The 22,406-nt window shown below is 33.8% G+C and overlaps 1 protein-coding gene across 1 annotated transcript in view; it reads right to left on the reverse strand.

The window, feature by feature from the left end:
• Positions 1 to 22,406, reverse strand: part of LOC150107135 (small ribosomal subunit protein mS39-like) — a 369,834-nt gene that overhangs the window by 269,376 nt on the left and 78,052 nt on the right. Inside the window, exon 6 of the mRNA XM_090391018.1 lies at positions 9,759 to 9,841. Coding sequence (XP_090247144.1) covers positions 9,759 to 9,841 — 83 coding nt within the window. The remainder of the gene's footprint in view (positions 1 to 9,758; positions 9,842 to 22,406) is intronic.

Consider the following 22,406-nt stretch of genomic DNA (forward strand, 5'->3'; position numbering starts at 1 on the left):
TCCCACATAACTGTTAAAATTGCTGTTTCTGGTTTGTCAAAATGTTCAGCCAATGATGAGCTCTCTAATTTAGAAATAGGTTTTTCATGAGGAGAAATGGATAGTTCAAATAATGCGTCTTTAATTTGTTTATATCCACGTTTCAAAGCCAATATAGCGTCAGCTCTTGTGGACCACCTCGTTTCACTTAGTCTTTTAACTGTTAAAGATTTTTTTTCTAGATGTTTAAGGAGTATACCCCATCTTCTTGTTGAAGATGAAAAGTAATTATATACATCTTGAATAAAACAAAAATATTGCACTGCTTCCGGACAAGATTCCACGGCATAGTTGCCAATTAAATTTAAGGAATGACTAGAGCACAGTATATAATGTGCAGAGGGACTACGTTTTTTCAGCCTAGCTTGTAAACCTATATAGATACCTTTCATATTGGCAGCGTTATCATAGCTTTGCCCTCTGCACATTTTTATATCCAAAGATAATTCTTCTAATTTTTTTAATACTACCTCTTCTAAATATAAGGAATTGTGTTGTGTAATTCTGATGAACCCGATAAACGTTTCTCTAATGTCAGAATTTGCAGCAACATACCTAAATATCATAGCTAGTTGGTCATTATAGGCCATGTCTGGCGTTGAATCGGGTATTATTGCAAAATAAGCAGCTTCCTTAATTTCTGATATTAATATTTCTCTTGTTTTTTCTTGTTCTTAGCTATTAATGCTATGAATTCATCACAAGAATGGTAAGAAAGATAATTTGATCTGCCAGAACCACAGTTGGCATACATTTTCATGTGATGTTTTAAAAAATCATCAAATTCACTTAAATAATGTAAACATGATAAATAATTTCCGCAAGAATCAGAAAAAATATCATTTGTATTTCCTCTAAATGCTAGCCCTAGTTTACTCAGTAACTTAATGGTAGCTTTTATTCTTTTTAAAACCTCTCTCCAATAATTTTCTTCAGATTGTATTTGTTTGATCAATTCAGAATCAATTCGACTATTTACAGAACTTGATTTTCTTTTGCGATATGTGCACATCGCTCGTATATGCTCAGTAGAATGCTCGTGTTCACATAAGGTTCGTGTTATATTTCCCCAGTCATTAAAACCCTTCATTAAGCTATTATTTGACTTAGAAAACAATCTACAAACAAAACAGTAAATTGCTTTGCTGGTTTCTGAAAAAATTAGCCACTCTCGTTTCGCCTTTGTTCCATTCGCCTTTTTACAGTAAAAATGCGATTCATTTACATTTCTGACATCCACTGCGTTCTGTGTATTCTTTTTTTAAATTTTCAATTTTACCAACATTCTGGGGCATATTTATTAAAATATGCTCGATAAACTGTTCATTAATAGTAAGTGGCCATACTGCTATATCAGTAGGATAAGAGCTGGCTTGCTGGTAAGTACAGACTCCGATTGAAAATTTTCTTTAGAATCCTCTTGATTTGTTTCATTTACTTCTTTCTCTCCTATGTTTTCTACATCATTTTGATGTTCTTCATTTTCACTTTCATCTCCTCCTGATAATGATACCAATGTTTCATTTTCATTCTGAGAACTGTGAAGTACAACTTCAGTTCTACGAAATTCTTCATTTTCAGAACGAAAGAAAGACAAAATTGTCCCCTTTTGACTATTTAGCTGTTTTTCATTTTCTCTAAGTCGTTTTCTTTTACTAGCTCCGGATTCAAATTTTCTTGGCATCATTATGTGAATTAATCTATCAAAAGCAAAATAAATATTTATTAAATCCAAAATAAACTATAAATAAAATAAATAATTACGTTAAAAGCTTAAAAAATACAAAAATAGAAACACTAGTATCCTGGTTTTGTTAAAATAAACGAGTATCAGTAAAATAAGATTAATAATTAATTGAATAATATATTCTTACCTTTATATTAATATATTCTTAAAAAAATGAACTGAAAAATAATTTAATTTATAAATAATAATAAACTTCAAATTCAAATGCTTTATTTATGTGATATAGAAACTGCTCTTACCCAAATAATTAATACAAATATCAGCAACACACAAAAAAACCTCTGTTGTCACTGGAACGCATTTCAAAATGCCTCCCAAATGGCCAGGAAATCTATAGACATCCAGCTAAATCTGGATATGATTCAGCCCACCTGTTGAAAGAACCGGGATAAGAAGTGCAATTTGACCGTCATGTCCATTAGAAGGTGTGATAAACCCCCATACTGAAGAGAACGGTTAATCGGATTATCTCACTTTCGTAGCTACCTCTCACCTGCCTATAACAAGAAACGCACTTCCAAGAAACGCACATCATAACGAATAGAGAAATCATGTCAGAAAAATTATTCATCAAGATTCTATTATCAGCAATAACATTTTCTTTTAGATTAGATATCTAAAGTAACTGAACCTTTGCTACTATTTTACACTAAAATGAATGGGTATGTTCCCCAAGTGATTTACGTTTGTAACAGTTGTCTTGCGAACGATTTATGAAATAAATTCTCCGATATATCCGCAGATTAATTAGGTCTATATCCCCCCCCCCCCAAAAAAGAAGATTATGAAACGCATATGCACCTTTTCTTTGAAAATAATTCAAATCCTCTTTTTCAAGATAACTGTATGAAATAATTTCTAATTTTTCGATAATAAAAGTGAAATTGATTATTATAAATTAAGAAATTATTTTGGCATAAATAATGTATAAGCATGTAAACGAAATGTCGGCATTTCTGTTAGGATATCTGTAATCAATAATCGAAAAGAAAACAAGACATTTTGATGTATTCTGCACTACAGCTCGAGGCAATTTAGTGTGACTTTAGTGTTCTCCCCTTTCTTTCTCAATAGCTGAGAGTAATAATCCTTCAGCTTTTCTGCCAGCTAAGAGGAGATTACCAAGTATTTATAAGACGTAGATTATTTCAGAAATAGCTTCCAGCAGCAGCAGAAGTAATATTTAGATTTTTTTAAAGAAAAACAAACAAAAATAATACTACTGAACTTTCTTTTGTGTGGTATGCATATAAACAATTTTGCATGGTTAAAATATAGCGTATTATTTCTAAAATTTCACATGATTTCAGCAGACAATAGAACAGCTGGTTTTAGATTGCAAATAAATAGTACAGAATTAGAAGCTTCACGGTACAATCCGATTGCCGTAGATTTTGAATACTGTCTAGAAAAGCTTACAAGCCTGTAGAAATTTACAGTAGTTATGCAAATGAGTTCCAGGAGAGGATAAGGGGGGGGGGAGTATTAGAAAGTCTTCAAAATGAACAAAAAATTTGAATCATTCCGTATATGATATTTTTCATATTATATTTTCAACATATCTACGAGGATATGCACTGGATATTATCGTAATATGCATAATACAAATAAATAAAAGACGAAGGCGAAGAATCTGCTAAAATATCATTGGATATAAATTTTTGATACCAAAAAGACTAACAATCGGAAACCGAGTAATTCAATTTAGCATTTTAACATTTTTTTTTTTATTTTGTCTTTATGAATAACAAAAAATCATTTCTAAAATTGAAATGTGGATCAGTTTCATTATATGAAACTGATCCATATAATGCTATTTGGCTAGAAACGAAAGCAAAAGGATATATTTATTTCAATAAATATTATTTAAAAATATAAATATTTGACATAATATTTTCAATAAACATTAAAGAAGTATAAACAGTTAATTTCCAAAGGGCTATTTACAAAAATATCTAATACAAAATATACAGAGACAAACAAGGCTATTTTTTACAACATTCTTATGGGACTTGACCTAAGTAAAAAAATTGATGTAATGTGCTTTGGAATATTTAAGCTACAATCGAGTTTTTACAATATCGATAACAATAACAGTCTAAAAATCCAGGTAGTCCAGTGGAAACCATCTGTGACAAAATGAAACTAGTTTATTTATTTAAAACCACAAAATTACAAATTTATTAAGTATATCTTTATAGAGTTCATAATTAAAAGGACTCTAATAATAATAATAATAATAATAATAGATTTCTACAGATGTGTCTCATCTTGTTTTGGTATTATCAAAATTATCAAGTTATTCTGAAGCATTATGAATTTTGCTATTTTATTATTATGCCGCTAATATTTCTTCAAATGCAGCACTTTTTACAACAAAACTGGCTAAGTTATGTTGAATATATCTGTTCGCAAATATACTCAAAATCCCTTTGACCTTATAAAAAGGAAGAATGCTGATGAAACTTCATCAGCATTCTATCTGTTAAAATGCAATTACCCTCCCCTCCCTGCAGTTAACGGATTATTGTAATTATGTGCACTGTATTTCTTGGTTGACCCTTTTTTTGCTGCACAATTTACTTATTGTGTCTCTTCCCAAATAAAAACGAATTTCACATGCGCGAAAATAAACGATCAAAATGTTTGTTTGCATTGGAAATATTATGACAAACATTTATATTTTTTAAATAACATTTATTGAAATAAATATGACATTTTGCTTCCTTTCCTTGCAAAATAAGATTATATGGGTCGCACATTTCAATTTTAGGAACAATTTTTTTAATTTTTTTTTATGAACAACAAATGGTGTTAAACTGCATTACTCTGGGTTTCTGATTGTGAGTCTTTAATTTATATCCAGTGGTATTTTATCAGAGATTCTACGCCTTTGTCTTTTGCTTAAAACTGCAACAGTATACTTAGGAAAAATAACAATTTCAAACAAAAAGAACGTGCGCACATGTTATCTAGCAGTATTTTTGTGTGTGTGTGTGTGTGTGTGAGAGAGAGATGATAATTTTGGGAGGGGTGGGGAGTTAGCCATTAAAGGCGAATTAATTTTGTTATGAAAATTTTGGAAATAAAATTTCATTTTGATGCATGCACCTACACATGTTTCAAAAGATAAACTGTAAGGAAAATATCGCTAATTGAAAACTGCTGCATAATATCTAAATTAGCCGAAAATATGTACATAACAGTTGACTTCATAACTGCCGTTTATTTTGATTTGTAGTGAGTGATTAGGGGGGAAACCAAGAAAGTTGAAATGCAAAAACCTACAGATTACGTTATAAAAATTATGCATTACATGATATGATTCAAGATTTACGTATGATAACTAACCTTCGAACTAAGATTATGAATAAAATAGAAAACTTAATTTGGAACAGATGGAGGTTGTATTCATTTATAGATTCGGATTTTCATGAATTTATAAAATAATTGTTTGACAAAAATAATTATCTTCAATCGAGTTCTTGGAGAATTTTTAAATGTATTGGCAATTAAAATAATTAGCAACAAAATTCATAGTGACATTGATCTTCCAGAGTGACAATATGAAATGAAGAAAGTATTAAAGGATTTCTTATTTTACGCTGGCATTAAAAACTAGAATTATACGATAAAAACAAGCAGTAAAATGAATATAACTCATAGGTATTTAGTCTGATAACTTAAGGTTCCGGTTACTGAGCAAACGGCAAGCGTTTCTTGCTGTAGGCCACAGAACATAGCTACTACGTACGCCAGGTAATGTAGTGAAGTGTTCTTTTCAGCGTGAAGGATTATCGCACTTTCAATGGACACGACGGTCAAACTACACTTCTTATCCATGTTCTTTCAGCAGGTGGAGAGAATATTGTTCAGGTTTGCTGGACGCGTATATACGTCCAGCAAAGAAATGGTACGCTTACATACATGAATTTTATGGAATACAGGAGTTCCTGTTAGTTTTATAATCTAAGGAAAGAGCAATGTATTTCAAATGGAAGCGGGAAGTCTCACAAATTTTTCAGCAGCTTCTAGTTTTTATATTATGAATTTAATATTTAAAAATAAGTATTTTATTTTGCAACCATAACTACACTGTTTTTTTATTGTTCTTTGTGAGGAGTGAGGTTTTAAAACGAGCCCCCCCCCCCCTAGAGAGTGAGGCCCCATCTTGCGCCTCATGCACTTAATGATAAATGCGGCCCTGTCCCCCACATTCCTTCTTTCTTTTACTTAACAATAAAATTATCCTGTCCCCCACATTCCTTCTTTCTTTTATAAGTAAAAGACAATAAATTTTATTGTTAAGACAATAAAATTATTCGGGGTTGCTTTTAGCTGCACAACCAATTTCTTTTAACACTCTGACTTAGCTTTCTGTATGAAACTCATAACTTTTCTAGCCTGTGTTTTTTATATATTTTATAACTCCTCTCATCCTTATTCTCAAGTTATTCTTTACATATTATCTAATTCTTTTGAATTGCTCAATAAGGTTGCACATCCATTTAATTACTACTTTCTTTACTGAACTCTAGGAAAACACTGTGACACTGCATCATTTAAGCATCTCATCAAAGCTTTCTATGCAATGCTGATATCCTTCTGTTCGTGAGACTGTCTCTATAAAGATTGTTTTATAAATTTCATCTCTATAAAGAGATTACTTAAATTAAGGGGATATTAGGGGATATTCCCTCCATAATGTAATAACAGCATACATTTCCTAGGAAATGTGTTTTTACATTATGGAAAATACCTAAGAATAGCGATCTGAACTTCCTCCACCTTTGCAACGAGTTGCCCAGTATCGTACTACGTACTAGGATCACTTGCATTGGCTAACGCTAGTGTCGCCGATACTTTATAGTTTACTATATTCGGCAAGAAACTCTTTGATTCCGATCTTTGAGTTTCTTATTCGGTTTTAAAACTATGCGGGATTTAATATCCCCTTAATTTAAGTAATGTTTTCATTACCAAAATGAAGCTTATTAGTAATCTATAAAGAGATTTTTTATACTCTGCATGTTTAGTATTTACATAAAGATTTAATTCTGATTGGTGACATCAGAATGAACTTGACAAATGTATTCACTGGATATCTTCAATAAGTAGTAATTTTAATTGATTTATTGCTTGCTGCCAAGAAAAGTATTCCTAGAGGTATTAGGCAAGAGTATATAAATATATGGTTGAAGCGAAGAATGTGAATTACAGTATAAGGAATATCAAATGTACAATGACCCAAAAACAGCAGATAGACTTCTAGCAAAATTGGATATATCCAGAAGAAAAAAATGGGTAAATACAGTTGAAGGTATAGATTTTACTCATTCCAGCCGTAACCTTGGAGCCTTCTTAGGAAACTAGGTGGTAGTGCTCCACCGATTAAAGAACAACCAAAAATTTCCCCAGATCGACTAGCCATACATATTGTTAACATATCATGTACCTCAATCAATAAAAAAAAGCATACAAGATATATTAAGAGAAAATTAAAAGAATTTAACAAGTCTTCACCTATAACTTCTAATTTCGCACACCCTTTTATGCAGCAAGAAGTTGAAGCAGCCTTAAAGGAATTAAAGCCTGATAAGGCTCCTGGTTTTGACAACATTCATCCAGAATTTTGGATTAATCTAGGAAGAAATGCAAGATCTTGGTTAACTAGGTTCTATACTGACATACAACCGGTAAACTTGCCACTATTTTTTAAAAAAAGCAAAAATACTTTCAATTTTAAAGCCTGGTAAGCCTAATCATAAACTGGAAGTTACCAACCTATTACTCATTTCAGTTGTTGTTATAAACTCTTTGAAAGACTTATTTATAACTAGAAACAATTTTTAAATATTCCAATAGAACAAGCTGGCTTTAGACCAAATTGTGGGTGTTGTGACCAGGTTCTCTCTTTAGTAACTCACATAGAAGCTGGTTTTCAAACATGTTTAAAAACATCAGCAGCCTCCGATAACATCTGGAGACAAGGCCTTCTATATAAATTATATAAAATCATCCCATATAAAAACAATAGTCCATATCATTAACAATATCCTAAGAGAGGGAAGACTTATAGTGGCCATAGGTAATAAAATTAGCAGCAAAAGGAAGTTAAATAATGGATTGCCACAGGGATCTGCTGAATCATCATATTCAAATTCCTGCCATGTAACCTCAAGGGGGTGTACAGGATATGATAGTACTATATGAAAAAATTACATCATTACTAACTTCCTATCTACAATTTTCCTCCAAATCAGTTTGTTACTTGTCAAGACTCCAACATTATCAGATCTTATACTTCTATTGTCTAAGGCACTTTTACTGTATCAATCCATCTATATCTTGGTCTTCCTTTGGGTCGTTTTCCTGCCAACCTGGTGGAGAACAATTGTTTTGCTAATCTTTCCACGCCCATTCTGTTTAAGTGACCATACTACCTGAGATTAGCTGTGCTAATGCATTCCTGGATGCTGACAATGTCAAGTTCTTTCCTAATATCCTCATTTTTAATATGATATTGCCATTGATGCCATCTGTTCACGCCTCTAATCTTTCTCAGGACTCTCATATCTGCAGTCTCTAGTCTTTGGTTAAGTGCTTTACTTCTGACCAAGCTCTCAGATCCATAAGTTAAAACTGGTTTCAACATTGTCTTGTATACAGCTAATTTAGTGTTCTGACTATTTTCTCTCTTATTCCATATGAATTTATTCAATTGACTTCCTACAATACCAACTTTGTTGATTCTGTTGTCTTTTCCAAAGTTAATTTACCATCTTCACTAAAAATCGTGCCTAAGTAGCTGAAATGTTTTACTTGTTCCACAAGTTCTCCGTTCACAACGCAGTTGACGTTTTCAACAATTCTGCCTATTTTCATTGTCTTTGTCTTTTTATTGCTGACCTTCATACCATATCTATTACAATAGTTATTCACTTTAGTCAGAGAATCTTGTAGACTTGTAGCGGATTTATTTAGAAGTATAACATCATCCGCATAAAGCAAAGAGCTGACATTAACATCTCCAATTTTTATATCATGTTTAATATCACTTTCCTTCATAATGTGATCCATATAGATAATGAATAACAGAGGGGATAATGTACATCCTTGTCTCACACCAGATTTAACATTAAACCATCTTCCTGTACTTCCTTCAATCCTAACTGTTGATTTACAACTCAAATAAAGACTAAGTATTGCTTGATATAATGCCCCATTGACACCATATAACCGTAGCGTATTGAATAGCTTCTCTCTTGGCACCTTGTCATATGCCTTTTCCAGATCGACAAAACTTAAATACAGATCTTTGTTATATTCCCATGATTTCTCGACTATTTGTCGTAAAGTGAAGATCTGATCTTGACAGCCTCTATTTGGCCTGAATCCGGCTTGTTCTTCACTGAGGTTTTCTTTCACAATTCTTCTCAACCGTTTCCCAAGTATGCTAGCATAAATCTTACCAAGTAGGAAAATACCTCTGTAATTTTCACATTCAGTTTTATTTCCCTTTTTATATATAGGTACTATGGAAGCTCTACTCCAATCATCGGGAATTCGTCCCTCTGTCCACACCTTCTGAACTATGCAGTGCAGCCACTGTAAGACTTTTATACCACCATACTTAAGCATTTCTGGTCGAATATCATCTACTCCTGCTGTCTTTCCACATTTCAAGCCTTTGATGGCTTTTTTCTACTTCAAATATGGATAGGTATTCCTGGCTGCCTGGTCAGTATTTTGTGCTACTGTGCTGTCACAACTGCTTGTTTCATTTTAACAATTTTTCGAAGTAATTACTCCATACGTCAAGGATATCTTTTTCTCTTGTTTTCATGTCACATTTATGTCACAGGTAAAAAAACTTTCTACATATATATATATATATATAACAATACTTAAAATACACATCAACAGTTTTGTTATATTTTAATACAGTAATAATTGGGTCATGACAACTTACTTCTACTAACTGCCATCTTGAATCAGAACCTTCTTTCAGAAATACAACTGAACTTATCAGAGAATTGTATGTTTCTACATTAGCTGGAAATCATTAAAATACAACAGTTTTTAGAGAAAATTAATTAAAAGGCTATCCTAGTAATTAAATTATTTAAAAAAATAGTACAACAAATATCTATTTCCTTTACAAAATCAATGAAAAGCTTTCATGGGGATAGCATTGCAACAGCTTATGAGACTTTCAGGACAATCTTCAATAGGTATGTTCTATTTATTTTTTATTTATATATTTATCTTTTACTTTTATTTATTTATACTTTTAAGTAAGGCTAACTTGACAAATATTGTTTTCAAATGAATTATTTGAATGTATTATTTTTATGTCATCATCATCATCAAATTCCTGCCATGTACCCTCAAGGGGTGTACAGGATATGACAGTATTACATGAAAAAATTACATCATTACTAACTTCCTATCTACAATTTTCCTCCAAATCAGTCTGTTACTTGTCAAGACTCCAACATTATCAGATCTTATATTTCTATCGTCTAAGGCACTTTGTACTGTATCAATCCACCTATATCTTGGTCTTCCTCTGGGTCTTTTTCCTGCCAACCTGGCAGAGAACACTTGTTTTGCTAATCTTTCCTCTCCCATTCTATTTAAGTGACCATACCATCTGAGATTAGCTCTGCTAACGCATTCCTGGATGCTGACAATGTCAAGTTCTTTCCTAATATCCTCATTTTTAATATGATATTGCCATTGATGCCATCTGTTCACGCCTCTAATCTTTCTCAGGACTCTCATATCTGCGGTCTCTAGTCTTTGGTCAAGTGTTTTACTTCTGACCCAGCTCTCAGATCCATAAGTTAAAATTGGTTTGAACACAGTCTTGTATACAGCTAATTTAGTGTTCCGACTAATTTCTTTCTTATTCCATATGAATTTATTCAATTGACTTCCCACGATACCAGCTTTGCTGATTCTGTTGTCTATTTCTATATTTAGTTTACCATCTTCAGTAAAAATTGTGCCTAAGTAGCTGAAATGTTTTACTTGTTCCACAGGTTCTCCATTCACAACACAGTTGACATTTTCAATGATTCTGCCTATTTTCATTGTCTTTGTCTTTTTATTGCTGACCTTCATACCATATCTATTACAACAGCTATTCAATTTAGTCAGAGAATCTTGCAGACTTGTAGCGGATTTATTTAGAAGTATAACATCATCCGCATAAAGCTGACATTAACATCTCCAATTTTGATATCAGGTTTAATACCACATTCCTTCATAATGTGATCCATATAGATAATGAATAACAGAGGGGATAATGTGCATCCTGGTCTCACACCAGATTTAACATTAAACCATCTTCCTGTACTTCCTTCAATTTGAGTTGCTGACTCACAACTCAAATAAAGACTAAGTATTGCTTGATATAATGGCCCATTGACGCCATATAACTGCAGCGTATTGAATAGCTTCTCTCTTGGCACCTTGTCATATGCCTTTTCCAAATCGACAAAACTTAAATACAGATCTTTGTTATATTCCCATGCTTTCTCGACTATTTGTCGTAAAGTGAAGATCTGATCCTGACAGCCTCTATTTGGCCTGAATCCAGCTTGTTCTTCACCAAGCTTTTCTTCCACAATTCTTCTCAACCGTTTCTCAAGTATACTTGCATAGATCTTGCCAGGAACACTCAGTAGGGAAATACCTCTGTAATTCTCACATTCAGTTTTATTTCCCTTTTTATATATGGGTACTATGAGAGCTCTAATCCAATCATCGGGAATTCGTCCCTCTGTCCAGGCTTTCTGAACTATGCAGTGCAGCCACTGTAAGACTCTTATACCACCATACTTCAGCATTTCTGGTTGAAAATCATCTACTCCTGCTGCCTTTCCACATTTCAAGCCTTTGATGGCTTTTTCTACTTCAAGTATGGATATGTATTCCTGACTGCATGCCTGGTCAGTGTTTTTTATCACTGTGCTGTCATCACTGCTTGTTCATTTAGCAGTTTTTCAAAGTAATTACTCCATACTTCAAGGATATCTTTTTCTCCTGTTTTCATTTCACCTTTATCATCTTTAATTCCTTTTACAGCACTCTTTCCTCCATTCCTAAGCTTCTTCAACAACCTCCAGAATATTTTGCCACCTTCTTGATATTTATTTTCTATATTCTTGCCAAAGTCCTCCCATGACTTTTGTTTAGCTAGTTTTACACAGTGTTTAGCTTTCTTACATTTGTCCCTGTATTCTCTAAGAGCACAAGCTGACTTATTTGCCAGGAACTTTTGATATGCTTTCTTCTTTTCCTTCACTGCCTCTTTAACTTCCTGTGTCCAATATGGAGTTCTGATTTTTTTATCCTTGCACACAACCTCACCACATTCCTCTCTGGCAGAATCAATCAATGTTTCCTTCAGAGTTTGCCACTGAATCTCCAAGGTTTGATTCCTGTTCTCAAACTCTTTCATTTTCTTTTCAATAATATTTCTGTATTTTAGTCTACAGTTCACATCTGAGAGCTGCTCAACTTTTATTCGCTTTAAAACTTTCTTACATGTTATTCTTTTCAATATGAAATTCAATTTTATCCTGCTCAAGACTAAATAGTGATCACTTCCAATTTCAAATCCTCTGTACACTCTGGTGTCCTGCACCAGGGAGAAAACATCACTATCAACAATAACATAGTCAATGAGACTTTTCTTATTCCTAGCCTCTTCTCTCCATGTGAATTTGTGCACATTTTTATGTTGGAACATGGTGTTAGTAATAACCAGTCCATGTCCGGAGCAGAAATCCAACAGAAATTTGCCATTATTATTAGCTTTGCTCTTTTCTCCAAATTTTCCCAAAATATTTTTGTATGTCTCACAATCATTTCCTACTCTACTATTTAGATCCCCAACAAGGACCAACTTTTCCTTTTTCATTGTGTCAGTTGCTTTTTCTAAAGCCTCAAAAAATTCCTCCACTTCTAGTCTTTAGTAGAACCTTCTGTGGGACCATGGGCACAAATAAGTCTCATTGTCCAGTTCCCCATTCTCATATTTGCCCACATTACTCTACTTGAGACTGACTGCCATTCAAGAAGATTAGCCTCGTATTTTGTGTTGAATACTATGGCTACTCCTTCTTTTCCTTGATTGTCATTGCCTGAATATAACATTTTGTATTTATTGCTCAGAAAGATCTCACCAGTTTTGGTCTTTTTTGTTTCAGTCACCCCTATTATGTCGATCTGGTACTTATCTAATTCCTCAGCTAGCTCCATTTCTTTGCCATTCAGGCTTCTTACGTTGATAGTACCGATCTTTAACTCTGGTGATGTTGAGTTGAGGTTTGTTTTCAGATTTGTTCCAGTAGCTGACTTTTCGCTGTTCGCCCTGATTCCCTGGCGAAAACAATGGGGGCCTTGTTTAACCGGGCGACGCCCCAGCCGGCATGAAATTTTGTCATGTTGTACCATCATTTTTTATTTTGGTTTAACCAATAAGCATACAATTTGGTCGGCTAAATCCCAAATTACCAGCCCATCCTCGTTCGTTCAGTATCAAAGTAGATACCCAACAGGGTGTGCCACGAGAAGGTGAGGATTGGACATTAGGTCAGAAGCCCTGGTCGGTTCTCCGCATTCCTTTAAAGGCTATGTGGAGGTCTCCTCTCAGTTATACAGCTTTGACCCTTAAGCACCCCCTTTTTTTATGTATTTTTTTTTATGTAATTATTTTTATGTATTCTTATTTAATGTATAATTTTAAGTCTATATAAAAGATGTTAATACAGGGTGGCCCATAATTCACAAAGGGGTTTAAGCATTTAATAACTTTTTTCACTTGGTTATGTAATAAATTAAAGATTCATTTCAGACAAATTATTGAGACTACAACCATATTAGAAATAATTACTTTAATTTCCCAACATTTCGACCTTCATTAAGGTCATCGCCTGGAATATACACAATATATATATATATATATATATATATATATATATATATATATATATATATATATATATATATATATATATATATTAGAAAATTGTATGGTTCTACATTAGCTGGAAATTAAAATACATGCATTTCATTAAAATACAACAGTTTTTAGAAAACATGAATTAAAAGGCTATCCTAGTAATTAAATTATTTAAAAAAATAGTACAACAAATATCCATTTCCTTTACAAAAGAGAGAAAGAGAGAGACAAGCTATATTACATTTCATACATTAGGATGGGTGATAAGAATTTCACATGCCTCCTAAAATTTATGTTCATACCACGTTTTGGTGTGATGTAAACAATAGGTGCTACCTTTCCAATCAATTCTATGTAGAGTATTCAGGGCATGATCAGAAAGGCCAGATTTACCATACATTTCATTAAAATACAATAGTTTTTAGAGAACATGAATTAAAAGGCTATGCTCGTAATTAAATTATTTAAAAAATTAGTACAACAAATATCCATTTCCTTTACAAGAGAGAGAGAGAGACAAGCTATATTACATTTCAAACAGAATTGTATGTTTCTACATTAGCTGGAAATCATTAAAATACAACAGTTTTAGAGAGCATGAATTAAAAGGCTATTCTAGTAATTAAATTACTTAAAAAAATAAAACAAATATCCATTTCCTTTACAAAAGAGAGAGAGAGAGACAAGCTATATTACATTTCAAACAGTATGCCAGAGACAATGATTTGATTAATGGTTATTCTACTGGGCTGACCTCTAGTGAGAAAAAAATTTATATTCAATCTATTCATAACTTCTTCAGAGGATAATTTCATATAGATAGTTTTATTACAGCAAAAGTGGTGTCTTAATTTAACATGAGTTGTTATATTAGAGTTAAGATCCTGGATTATGTACAGTCCTATTTATAATTAACTCTTAGATGGAAAGGTTACGTGGGTAGAATATGTGCCTTCCATAATCTTGGGATTTTTTGACCATCATTATTGTTAAGATTAGGGTGGGTGATAAGAATTTCACAGGCCTCCTTAAATTTATGTTCATACCACTTTTTGGTGTAATGTAAACAATAGATGCTACCCTTCCAATCAATTCCATGTAGAGTAATCAGGGCATGATCAGAAAGATCAGATTTACCATAGTTATTGAATTTAACACGCCATTTATGTTCCTTTTTTCTGATAGGAATCGTATCCTGTTTCACATATATACTGCAAATTACAGATACAATGTACACGGTATACTTCAGGGTGCACCAGCAGAGGAAGTGGATCCTTGGATGAGTTCAATAAGTTCTTTAATTTTACAGGAGGTTTAAAGGTTGCATTAAGGTTGTATTTCTGTAGTATTCTGTATATTTTATCTCATATACTTTTAATGTATGGAATGGTTACAGTTTTATTGTAATGTAGTTTATTGTTTTTAAGTAAGGTCCTGTGAAGAATTTTGTTGATAGTATTTTGGCTGTAGCCATTTTTCAGGAAGATATTGCTGATAACTCTTGATTCATCTTTAAGTGCTTGTTCACTGGAGCAAACCATCAAAGCCGTGTTTTAGTGTGTTTATGACCCCTAGATTTTGTGTTAGGTGGTGGTGGGAGTTTATGTGTATATATTAACCAGTATGTGTAGGCTTCCAGTAAACAGTTAAAGAAAGACTGCCAGTCTGACTTTCAATCTCAATTATGAATTGTATGCATTTGTGTTGTGTGTTTAGGTGACTGAGGAAAATGTCAAATGTCTGGCAACCATGGGACCAGATTGCGAAAACATCGTCACTGTATCTAAGCCTTTGGGTTTTAAAGTACAAAAATCTAGAGCACATTGCTCGAAAGCTTCCATATAAAAGTTAGAATTGTGGTGGGTGGGGGGGGGGGAATAACGGCGAGCCCATGGGTGTGGCTTCTTTTTGTAGGTAGAAAGTGTTTTGCCATAGAAAATAGCCAGAATGTTACATGTACAAAGAGTGCTGTGATATCAGGAGGGAATTTGTCCTGTAAAATAAGAATTGTATCATTGATTGGGACATTTGTGAAGAGGGCAGAGACATCAAAATAGACTAATAAATCACTTTTTTCCAGTGATGTCTTTAATTTTTTTTACAAAGTGTTGTATGTTTTTAATAAAGGAGGAGAATGACTTACCAACTCCTTAAGTGTTAACACTAGTTTCTTGGCTAAATGATAATTGGGGTTGTCTAATAGCACTCCTAAATTTTGCATCATCTGCAAGCAACTGCACATCTCCATTTTAACCTGTTCCAATATCATTAGCAAATAAGTTACACAATAATGGTCCTACAGTAGAACCTTGTGGAATACTATTTATGTTTCACTTCTCAGATAGTACTACCGTAAGATGTAATTCTGAAAGCTTTTGAAAACTTAATATCATTCATCATTCTTAGTCCTCACACTCATATTAGAAGGAAGTGTTATTTGTTATTCTTTAATGCTGTTATTTAATTTAAAATTAAATTCTTTGCACTGAAAAACCACAATAACTCTGCTGGTTATATATAAAAAACAAAATGATATTAAAGCAGCTGATATAACCACAAGAAAAGACATATCTTAAAACTCTTTATCCCCCCATGTTTCATCAAATTGTAATAATTTGTTAATTTTTCTTTTAGGATATAAGAAGACATATCAGAGGTTTGAAAAAATTCAAAGACAAAGAGTGTGGCTGTCATCAAGTTTTCCTTGCTGCAAGAAAAGTCTGCAACTGAGATTCATCAAGCTATGTGCAAGACTTTAGGGAACTGTGTCTCAGCATATCCAACAGTTGCCAAGTTTAAAACTGGGCATCTTAAGAAAACAGATGACCCCAGGTCAGGAAGATCTTTCACAGCAATCACACCTGAAAACATCAACCTAGCACATGCCATGATCCTTCATGATAGATGAATACCAGCCAAAAATAATGCAAAAACTCTGGGGATATCTAGAGAACAAGTTGGGATCATTATCCACCAACATCTGGACATGCAGAAGCTCTAAGCGAAGTGGATCCCCAAATGTTTGAATGCCGACTAAAAGAGAGAGAACATATGCTGTCATCTCAAGGGATTTGGGGTCATTCTGAGAAATCAGGTGTGAATTTTTTGGTTCGTATTGTGACTGTTGATGAAACATGGCTTCATCGCTATGACCCAGAGACCAAACAGCAGTCAATGGAGTGAAGATAGAAAGGTTCTCCATAGCCAAGGAATTTCAGAACCCAAAAGTCAGCAGGGAAGGTTCTTGCCATTGTTCTTTTGGGATATGGATGGTGTAATCCTTACCAAGTACCTCAAAAGAGGTGAAACTGTTACAACAGCAGTTTATTCAACAGCTCTGAAGGAAAAACGCAACAGGAAACTGAGCAGAGACATGTTGCTTTTGCAGGACAATGCTCACACTGCTCATGAAACGCAACAGACAATACACAACTTGGGCTTTCAGTGTCTGCCTCACTCAACCTATTCACTAGACCTGGCCCCATCACTATTTCCTATTCCCAAATGCAAAAAAACACTTGAAAGGAACAAAATTTACCACAGATGATGAAGTCATATCTGCAGCTGAGGACTGGTTTGTGCAACAAGAGAAAGACTTTTTTCTCAGAGGATTGCAAATGATGCACAGCATTTTAACAAGTGTACAACACTTCATGGGGAATATGTAGAATAATGTGTAAGTTACATGGTTCTATCTCAATTCCTTCATGGTGATTATAACAACTTTTCAGCACACCCTTGTAAAAGAAATATCCAGTCTCTTTGCTCAGACAAAACACTAGGTATTATTTTATTAAATAATTGTAATCAATACAAGTCCTGGTATTTATGAATTAAGAATATTTTGCATTTTGAACAGTTCACTCTAATCCATAACCACAATGGCTATAATCTCTATAACATATAGAGATTATAGGGAATTTATAGCGAAACTCTGCCCAAAAAAAAGTATCGCTTTGAAATGAAATCAGGAGTAAAGGAAGAAGAAAAAACCTTGGTAAACTTGATGTGAACATATCTAGTTGATCTTTTCACATATGGTCGAAAGTGCAGAGAGTAACAAATTCTTCAGTTCAGTGTATCCATGGGAGTACCTATAAAAAAAGCCACCAGGGATGACCTATGCGAGACAGTGACATAAGGCAATAAAAGAGGATTAATCTACAGAATACAGATTAATGCTGAATACAGCCTCAGTTTAATCAACTTTAATAAATTTAATTAACTGCAAATCTTCTTGCAGTGTGACCTGTAATAAAGAAGTTCTGGCAACAATAACAATTAGGATTCCCTAGGGGAATGGAAATTACCTTCCTGGCTCAGGAGCCCAGTTTTCCAACCAGCTAGAATATAATCTCAATCTTGATCTATTCAGCACTGAAAGGAGTCCAAGTTATGCTAAGTGATTGATGGAAGGAGTTGCACTTGACAGGTAAGTGAGGGTACAATGTACAATCCTGTTAAATCAACTTGCTCTTTCTAACCTGATTACAGTGGTCTCTCTCCACAAAAGGATTTCTGAATTTTATATTTCAAAATGCAAAGGTGGAAATCAATATACTGTACTGGTAGAAGTGCAGTGGTGGCAGGGAGTGATAGCCTGGGAAAAATTTTCCTGGCACTTCTTAAACCCTTGACATCAAATAGCCATGTGGAATGGTGAAGCAAACACAAATAACCAAGTTGCTAATTAAGCACACCAATTCATATTTGCTATTTATCCTCTCGTGTGATGGACACTTTCAAATGTTATAGGGTGCGTTGTCTTGGAATGGTTACAAATACAGTGGATGTCCACCATAACGTAATTTTTAATTTTGGATGTATTAAAAAAATCTAGGACATAAAATAATTCTTTATTGGGTGATTTTTTTGCTTGTGTGTCACAAGCATTGGCACCATAAAAGTATGTTATGTTGTTACACTTTTATGGTGCCAATGCCTGTGACACACAAGCAAAAAAATCACCCAATAAAGAATTATTTTGTGTCCTAGATTTATTTTAATGATCTGGTTGCTCAGTTACATGGTAGTCTGCAAAATTGGCCACCAGATAACCAGGTCTTCAGATCCAAATCCTTTCAATTTTTGTCTGTGGCAGTGAATGAAGAAACCAGCACTAGACAAAAATGGAAATATGCATTATTCAGTTTAATTTTGATGTAGCCCATATAAAGAGCATTCTTAACAAAGTAATGTACTCTACACTTGCCCTACACAGATGAATTACATTGTATATTATATCAGAATTAAAGACAGAATTTTTATAAAACCTTCAGTATCAAAGAATATTCATATATATAAATCATATACACTGACACTGCTTGGAAGGAAGAAGTGACCCCCCCCCCCCCAACATACATGGGTAAGATGCATCATGCCATAAAAAAGAGTACCTTATAGCTAAAATTCACATGCTTTTAGCTATAAATTGGAGGGATATGATGCTCCCAAGTCGGTGCAACCGTGTCTGGGTGAAATGGCTGTGGAAAAGGAACTGATGGCATTTGAAAGAGGCATTGTGATAGGATGCCATGTTGCAAGTCTATCTGTTCAGCAAATTTTTGACTAATTGGGCCATCCCAGGTCAACAATCAGTGATATCATACTGAGATGGAAGTGCAGAGAGTCAAATGCACATGCTACCTACCACACTCACCGAACCTGACCACAGGATGATAGGAAGGATAATATGTAAAACCAACATGCTGAATGTGAGGTTCCAGACATTGAATGGAGCACGAATCGGCAAAAAAAACATTCAGAACTGAGGATCATAACATTGGTTTCCATGGTAGGACCACAATATGAAAACCCCATCATGCAGCGTCATCTTTAGTGGTGCAAAAAGCATATACAGGTATCCATCGATTAACATGGTTAATTAATCCCTTGATGTTCATGTGTATATCAAAATCGTGTTAATCAAATCGACATAATCAATGGTAAAAATTATAATTCGTCCATGATCGATTACTGTATTAATAATTCGTTTTATATGGTACTCTTTTAGGAAAGATAAAAAATGAATGCAAAGTAAATGTTTAATAAATACTTGTACCTACATTATTTACTGGAATTTTTTTATCAAAAGAAGTTATCAAGAGTCGTTTGAACATTTTTAGTTTTTTTCTGATCGGCATAAATTCTACAATAACAAGCAAAATGACTCTCTAGACCTCGGCAAACAAGCAATAAAACATAAAGAAAAAACACTGCAAATATAATACATGATGGTACAAATTAAGTGGATATTGAATACAACATTATTTCATAGCTGAATATAGAAACTACAAGAGTTTCGTGCTGAATATATAGAAACTAAACGTTTCGGCGGATGCAAGCATAAGTTCCCCTCATGGGCAACTCGCAGTAAAGGTGGAGTAAGCTCCAGATCATTTTCCTTAGTATTTTCCATAATGTAAAGCACATCTCCTAAGCCTTTGGCTCTCTATTTCAGTAATACATGATGGTTTATTTATTTTCAGTTACAATCTAGAAATTATTGAACAAAAAAAAACAAAAACAAAACTAAACCATACTATATTGACATCGGAGGTTGCGATGTCCATATAGTTTGGTTTAGTTTTGACCCTTTAACCCTGCTGAACTCACAGATCAGCTGCGAGTTCCACAGGGTTAAAGGGTGTTAATCAAAACTCTTGCCGTGTATATCAAGGGATTGCTGCAATTAATTTCGGCACGTTAAGCAAGAGATACCTGTAGTGGGGCATGGAAGCTTCAAAAGCTGTTGTGGAGCGAGAAATCACTCACTCTGGTGAGCAGATGGATGGATGGATGGATGGATGGATGTGGGTATGGCAGATGGCCAGCAAACATCTCTTACCAGAGTGCATAACCACAACCATGAAATTCGGAGGTGGTGGTGTGATGGTATGGTCTTGTTTTTCCTAGTTTGGTCTTGGACCTCTGTTTGCGGCATCATGAACACTGAACTCCAAGAGGTATCTAAACATTCTGGACAATGTAATGCTTCCTACTTTGTGGCATTTCTATGGAACTAAACATTGTCTCTTTTAGCACATTATGTCATAAGGCTGCTGCTTTAACTGTTTGGTTTGTGGAAGTGAACATCACCACACTTGATTGGCTTCCACAGAACCCTGATACCCTACTCAACACTCTAGTTCATGTCACAGATGTTCATGAACTAGAGTGTTGAGTGAGGTCAAGGGACATTTGTACCATAAGAGGCCTCATTACATGCCAGAAACAGTCCAAAATTCCCATTGATCACTATCGTATGCTTGTGGAAAGTATGTCATGTAGGATTGCTGCTCATCGCAGGGAAAGGAGGTCCTACATCTTGTTAAACTGGATGCCATGACTGTTTGTTCCACACACACACACAAAATGGTATCTGGTGTGTATGGTGACTTCTTTCCAATCAGTGTGTGTGTGTGTATATATATATATATATATATATAAATGTATATCGATTAATTCATCTCTGATTAGTGCACCTATATACATCTTAAAAATAAATGTTACAGATTTTAAAAATTTTCTATCTATACATTTTTTATAGCTAACTAATTTAAAAAATCACTCACCAAGATGAAATAATTTAGTTACCAATTTAAAACATTTTACAAAGTTATTTTTTAATGACATACAGTAGTACACTATTTCCATGTACACTATGTTCCAAATTAATTGCCAAAATTTATGCCATCTGCTAATTACATAACATTTTGCTGATCATATCTCATGCTTCCTTTGCAATTGTTTTCCTTACTTTTTTATTTTAAAGTATTTTCCCAACCTTTAATCATGAGTAAAAGAATTAGTGAGCAAAAAATTGGAAATGGGAAAAAGATTCAAAAAGTAATCTCATTGGAAGAAACAATTGAAATAATAAAGAAAAAAAAATGAACAAGGCAAGTCAGAGCAAAGACAGGACAAGAACACAAAATAGGTGAATCAATTATAAGAACAATTTTAAGCAAAGTTGCTGAATGCAAAGAGAAAGGCAAGGCTGCTTCAAGTTCATTATGCATGCAAACTACTTGAGATCAAAGTATTATAATGATTGAATTAGAGACACTTCTTTCTACATGGATTGAAGATTGCAATCAAAAATGGATCCTGCTAAGCACTGATCTTATGAAATCAAAAGTATTAAGTCTCTTCGCAACCTTAAAAGAAAGGGCTATTGATGATGGAAAAGAAGAATTCTATGCTAGTGCTGGGTGGTTTGAATGTTTCATAAAGAGAAATAGCCTACATAACGTTTGAATCACAGGCGAAGCTGCAAGTGTAGATAAGGTGGCCGCAAATTATCCAGAGATTTTGAAGAAAATTGTGGAAAAAGGAAGCTATTGTGACCAACAAATATTTAATGTCAATGAAACTGGCCTTTTTTGGAAGTGAATACCTTCCAAGACTTTTCTGGCCAAATCAGAGAAATCTCAGGCCTGGTTATAAAGTTGCAAAGGATAGAATGACTCTTCTAATTAGGTGGCCATGCTGAAGGTGATCTAAAGTTAAAACCCATGGTAGTTTATAGGGCAAAAATCTTAGGGCCCTCAAAGGCATTAATTAAGCTTCCCTCAACGTAATTTGAAGTCTAACAAGAAAGCATGGATTATTAAAGCTTTATTCGAATGATAGTTCACTAGA

The sequence above is a fragment of the Typopeltis vanoorti genome, chromosome 4 (genome assembly GCF_054136105.1).
Source record: "Typopeltis vanoorti isolate ZY-2024b chromosome 4, IOZ_Tvanoo_1.0, whole genome shotgun sequence".
Lineage (NCBI taxonomy): Eukaryota > Metazoa > Arthropoda > Arachnida > Uropygi > Thelyphonidae > Typopeltis > Typopeltis vanoorti.